This window comes from Lathyrus oleraceus, chromosome 4, assembly GCF_024323335.1.
Source record: "Lathyrus oleraceus cultivar Zhongwan6 chromosome 4, CAAS_Psat_ZW6_1.0, whole genome shotgun sequence".
In the NCBI taxonomy this organism is placed as follows: domain Eukaryota; kingdom Viridiplantae; phylum Streptophyta; class Magnoliopsida; order Fabales; family Fabaceae; genus Lathyrus; species Lathyrus oleraceus.
This window is the reverse complement of record NC_066582.1, coordinates 346,449,554-346,456,115: the sequence shown is the minus strand read 5'-3', so window position 1 is coordinate 346,456,115 and position 6,562 is coordinate 346,449,554. Positions and strand designations below refer to the sequence as shown.

At 33.6% G+C, this 6,562-nt stretch overlaps 1 protein-coding gene across 1 annotated transcript; it reads right to left on the bottom strand.

The window, feature by feature from the left end:
* Positions 1 to 2,568: 2,568 nt before the first annotated feature.
* LOC127075406 (uncharacterized exonuclease domain-containing protein At3g15140) lies at positions 2,569 to 5,543 on the bottom strand. The gene is made up of 6 exons (XM_051016877.1): positions 5,173 to 5,543; positions 4,744 to 4,946; positions 4,148 to 4,228; positions 3,740 to 3,856; positions 3,478 to 3,601; positions 2,569 to 2,939 (listed from the first exon to the last, which is right to left on the bottom strand). Exons 1-6 carry the CDS (start codon positions 5,374 to 5,376, stop codon positions 2,742 to 2,744), a joined length of 927 nt encoding a protein of 308 aa, XP_050872834.1. The 5' UTR covers positions 5,377 to 5,543; the 3' UTR covers positions 2,569 to 2,741.
* Positions 5,544 to 6,562: the final 1,019 nt, after the last annotated feature.

Sequence of the window (6,562 nt, the reverse complement as noted above, 5' to 3'; positions counted from 1 at the left end):
CCTTGTATCGATACATGCTTAGTTAAAATGTTCTATGTATCGATACATACGAGCTTTGTATCGATACATGCTTAGTTAAAATGTTCTATGTATCGATACATACGAGCTTTGTATCGATACATGCTTAGTTAAAATGTTCTATGTATCGATACATACGAGCTTTGTATCGATACATGCTTGTATTAATTCTCTAAAATTAATCAAAGCTACAGTATGTATCGATGCATAATCTTTTGTATCAATACATAATTCTGTTTTGTCTACTAACAGCTTCTGTCTTTCACATATAAGAAGTATTTTGACAGCTCAGTGAATAGCACGAATTCAGAAGTGAAAAAAAGTTGTAACACAAATCAAAGGAGTGTGCAGCAGCAATTTTTTTTTGAGCAGTTAGAAACCTGAAAGAGACTTCATCTTCTTCATCTTCTCAATCTCTTTTCTTCAAGAACATCAACACATAATCATTCTTGTTCTTTGGATTAAAGGATCAACGAGATAACGTTCAGTGGAACGATCAAGGATCTAGCTGAGGTGTTCAGTGGAACGATCGAGGATCTAGCTGAGTTGAAGGTTGAAGGGGGTTTCGAGGAAAAACCAAATGGTTTGTCCTTCAAGAACTGGAGAGTTCTTGCGGGTTTGTTAGTCACGTTTGCAGAACAGATTCAGTCGTAGCGTAGGGTTTGGAAATTGGGTAATTTCGCAAACAGGTCGTGGAACCGGTGAATTGTTTGCAATTTCTTGCCGGAAATTCTTGATCGAGCTCAGATCAAGTGGAGGTTTTATACAAGAAGAAGATCTTGGGATTTAGATCTCTGTCTTTGTATTGTAACCTTGTATCAACGAATTCGACATTATTGATAATAACAGTTCTCAATTTCATTTGAAATTGAGAGGGAGACGTACCCACACGCGAGGACGACAGTGGGGAACTTCCTTACCAAATCTCTGCGTATCGTATTCTTTCCTTATCTATCTTTACGTTTTCAACAATTTTGTGATTTCAGTTGGTGTATTGTGGCTGTACATTTCGTGATACAATAGTGGCAAAAAAACTTCTTTATCTAAACTCCACCATTGTTCATCATTGATCACATACACACCAAATATTTGACAAAACTGTCAGCTGAGTTTTATTCATTGGAATTAGAATTTAGTGATAAGTGCATTTGATTTGATAATATTCTGGTGTTAATAATCTCTATCGTTCCTATTCAAATCCAACAATAAATTCGCGTGTCCGGTTTTCTAGTAGCGGTTCAGATTAGTCGGAAGTCGATTCGGGACTGTAATTTTCCGCTAAGTTTCAATAACTCTGATAAGAATTTTTAAATCCGTTTATTTAAAAGAGGTGATCTATTCACCCCCCCCCCCCCCCTCTCGATCACTAGCCACACCGTCTAACAGAAAGCTTGATGATAAGAGTGAACTTATGATTCTGATAGGATATCACAAGAATGGAACATACATGTTATTCAATTCAATCAATGTTAATATTTTGATAAGTCGAGACATTGTGATCAATGAGAACTCTGCCTGGAATTGATACTCAAATGATGCAACCAGTAAACCATTATTGAGTTATGACTTTGATGAAAAAATTAGTGATCATGATGAGGTTCTAGTTAATGACCTCTCAGTAGTTACTGAAGTTCCAACTGTTGAAGCAGAAAAACATGAGGGTGTGGCAGACACAAGACAAAGACCTCAAAGAACCAAAGTTGTCCCAACAAGACTTCAAGACTATGAAGTGGTTAATGATGATGAAGTCACACCAGATGGAGAGACTTGGTTCATTTTGCTTTACTTGCAAGTGTTGAGTCAATCAACTATAGTGAAGCCTTAAAGAATAAACAATGGAAGACAGTTATGGCCGAAGAGTTACAAGCCATTGAAAGAAAGAATATGTGGGAGCTAGTCGAATTGTCAACACACACAGAAGCTATTGAAGTGAAGTGGGTGTTCAAACTGAAGTGCAATCTTGATGAGTCGATTGCAAGACATAAGGTATGATTAGTAGCACGAGGATTTCTTCAATGAGCAGGACTCAACTACTCTGAAGTATATGCATCAATTGCAAGATTGGAGACTATGAGACTAGTGGTAGCCTTAGCCTGCAATCAAGGCTGGTAGACATTTAATTAGATGTGAAATCTACGTTTTTGAATGCTTTCCTAGATGAAGTTGTATATGTCACACAACCATCGAGTGAAGCACAAGATTGAAGATCGACGAATTCCTGATTTTGGGAAAGAAATTAAGAATAGTTCAAATCGATTATGATTAGTTTGTAAATAACTACTTGAATTATAAGAGGGTATGTTGTAATATAATCCAAGTTTAATTTATTATGTTAATTACATGGGATACAAATAAACACTTATGTATTTATATAAATACATGTATGTAATTAAATTACAATATAATACAATTTTACTTTCTCATTCTCTACCTTCTCTCTAACTCTCTCTTAACACTTTCGTTCCTTTTTCACATAAGTGCTTTAACACCAACACTTTTATGGTGTCAACCTATCTTTTCTCAAAAAAAATACTGTAAGGAAACAAAATATATGCCGCTAGGCTAAGTTTGCTTAAAAGGAATTAAGAATAGCGATGTAAACAATGATATCCATAATTTCCTTTACAATTGTACAATAACATTCTACATGACTATTTTTAGTGTTTGACTAAACTAAAATCTAGTGCAAATTATGAGCACACTAGTGAAGTTAAAGTCCACAGTCAGATACGGTTCTTGAAAAGAAAGTCGACATCTCGAGGAGACCTAGGATTCCTCCTTGCGGTAATCTGTATGAGTGCACCATCGACAAGCATGTGTTGCAGTACTCTTGTTATGTTCTTTGTGTCATCAATGCCAAGATGATGACTTCCCACCAAAGGTATCTGCAGCTGCTTCATCATTGTAACCATTCCTGGGGCCTGTTATCCATTATCAAGGAAACATGTAAGATTGCATATATATTATGATTAATAAAACAAAGGGGGTAAAATTCAACACAGTCCAGCTCAAGATGTCACATTACATATTTCATGTACATGATAAAGCTGAAGTTGTTTATATACGGTTTTGTACATTCATGTCTTCAAAAGGAACAAAGTAATTAAAGACCCCTTTATCAAATATTTTCAAATTCACCGGGTTATTATTCTATGCATGATACTAAAAGAAAAAGGTACATAAGAGAATGGAAAACAATTCTTTTTTCAATTTGTGACCAGAATTGGTTAATCATCTGTGTGATATATCCTATCAATTATTTTGGTAATCATTTTGAGACCAGCTATATTCTATCAGTTATGAAAAAGCTTTTCATAGAACTGCTCGAGTAATTTTACTCAGATCATGATTGATGGGTTCTCAAAGACGAGCTCACACATGAATTAATCTTCAAGAATTTCATTGAACCATTTGCCCAAAGTTTCCATAATTCTAATTTTAAATGTTAAAAGAACTTACCCTCCTATTATAAAAGTTCAGATAGATGTCTTTGAGATTAATCCATTCCATAAAATAGCTGGGAAGCCTTATCCTTGACACTTCACACTGTTGAGGGACCTTTGTTTTCAAATCCCAATTTCCACTGCAAAAGCACAAGAGTTTTATTTAAAAGAAAAAATGAAGTTATCCTAGATAAATAAAGCAGGAAATTAATGTAACATTGCAAATAAGAAAAACTAAAAGTATAAGAGGTAAACCATGAAATTAATGTAACATTTACCAAGTTACAAATGCTGTGCGATTAAGTTCTCCTCCAATCCATAGCTTTTGTTGCATTAACCAAGCTTCAAATTCTTCAATAACTTCCTTGAATGGTATGGCTGTATCATGCCAGACTCTAGCAGAAAAAAACCAAACTACTTTTATGATTAATCTAAGTGGTATACAAATAACCAATCTTATTTAACTATTCTAACACATACACTAAACACATGAAAGCATACCGTACTACGAGCAAACTTAAATTACAAATATTACAGTCAAAACATTACATGAAGGACGGAATTTGGAAAAGAGTTGAACCTGCTTGTTAGACTCTTTTCGGTAGTACAAATGAAAACTGTGAAGATTATATACATATATCATGAGTATGAGGAAGTAGGGCTCTAAACAAAACTAAGTTTCATACCTATCAACTCCAATTTTTCCGTACTTTCCTTCAATGTATTCATTTATTCTTTGTTCGGTCATGCTTGAAGGCCTCACAAACCTATTAGACAGATAAAGGAACAATGAAAATAATATAAAGATATACAAAAAGAAATTAAAGTTGTGTAAAATTTGATAATCCTCAAAAGTAAATTATATTTCTAAATTCATTAGAAACTAACTTAAGAAATCACAACATATTACTCTCAAATATTTTGCCAAACTCACAGGCCCGCTGTTGCATTTGAGGGTTCAAAACTGAAGAGCCTACTGTTCTATTCAATGGAAAATATAAACTATTTCCAAAAGAATTTTTAACATCAAAATGATCCTGTGTATAATTAGAAGTCGATCTTTCTGATATTTCTCTATATTCCAAGAAAAGTAATCTCAACAATATGCTTTCCTTTAAACATTCTTTCCCCTTTAAATATTATTTTTACAAATACTGAACACAACAAAGAGTCATAGAGTTATGAAAAGAAAGGATAATTAAAAAGAAAAACAGATTCATCTTAGGCAATCACAGAACACTGATCTTACTAGACATGCTATAAAGTGGCAGAAAAAGAAAACCTGTGGAAAATGTCTTCAACTTGCAATGTTTTTGCACTAACCATTAGTACCGGAAACTCAAGAATTTCAACCTTGCCCTCCAAATCAAGTACAAGGAAAAAGTCTAGATTCTGTGAGCGCATTTTGTTTAACTCAGCAATATTCACTTGAAGCTCGCTGGAGCAATCATGATTAAACTTGTCAAGGTGAATAAGATCCTCCATCTACAAATTTGGAGAAAAGAACACCATCAAAACTAGTAACTAGTAAATGAGTAAAGTAATAATAGTTATAATGTTGTCAATATTTTAAATACAATAGAGACATTTGATCAAACAGGTGGCATGCAAACCAAAATTTCATATTTAGGATGAACAAGGATAACCCAGAAACGGAAATGAAGCAAAAGAGGGTTAAAATAATAGATAAAAGAAAAAGAAGGAACATTGCCTTGGTGCACTTTCCCTGTGTGTGATACAAGCACATTGGTTTGAAGCGGGTGGTGTGAGAGTGAGAAGTGGAAAGTGAAGCAGAGATAGTGAAGGAGTGGTTCGGAGGAAGAGAAAGAGGTGGTGAGATTGAGAAGTGAGAAACGAAAGGATTACGATTACGGCGAGACAGAATGTTGAACAAGCAAGCTCTCACAAACCCCATCCTCGAATGGAATTTGAAAGCCACAAGCTGTTTGTTTTTGTGATAAAATGGAGAAAGAGTCTAGTTAATATTTTGTATTTACAATCACATTTATAAACCAAAACCAACTAGACAAACCAAAGCCAACTAGACAAATTGACTCTTAACCGAAGAAAGATTAGGCGATTACTAAAGATGACGAATAAGAGTGACTTTAATATTTTTTTGAAGTCTATCTAGGTCTATTAAGATCAAGACATGGTTCGATTCAGTCAAGGCTAAGTAAAGCTGAATAATTTGACATCTTATTCTTTTCTCTTACTTGTGTGCTACTAACTAAAATTGTTATTGATACTTAATCATTATAAATACAACAGAGGTATATCCAACCAGACTCCCTATGAATTGTGAGAAAGGTAAAAAAAAAAACTCAATTTTTCTTATTTCTATCAATTTGGTTTTATGTTCTATGTTCTAAACACAAAAGAACACCTTAATATGTTTGATTCTAAATGACAAAAGTGTATCTTGTTAGGATACTCTAGACGCCCCAGAGCTTATAGGGTGTACACCATTGAAATCTTGGTTGTTGAAGAATCATTTCATGTAAGGTTTAACGATAAAGATCTTAACTATCAATTATCAAAGCTATTTGAACAACTTACATATATCCAAGTATTAGTTCATTGACTTGTCTTATAATAAGCTTAACCTTAATGCGTGAGCTTGAAAAAACAGGAGATAACATGTTTAAAGATTTAGATTGTTTAAATATAAAAATAAATGATTTGTTAGTCAAAATCAACGACTCTAAACCGAAGAAAGATTAGGCGATTACGAAAGATGACGAATAAGAGTGAGTTTAATATTTTTTGAAGTCAATCGAGGTTTATTAAGATCAAGACATGGTTGGACTCAATAAGGCTTAGTAAAACTGAATAATTTGACATCTTATTCTTTTATCTTACTTGTGTGCCACTAACTAAAATTGTTATTGATATTTAACCATGTTCTAACAAAATAAGGTACATATGAATTGAAGAAATAAAAATATTACAAAAGAGAGAAGAACAAGTCAGAATAATAATGCATTACCCATTTAATTAGTCGAGTAAGGCTAAATTAAGTAGGCCATATCAATTTTCTCTCATTGTCACTCGTGGTATCAATCACTAACATTTCTTACGTGTTTGAAGATGATGTAGTT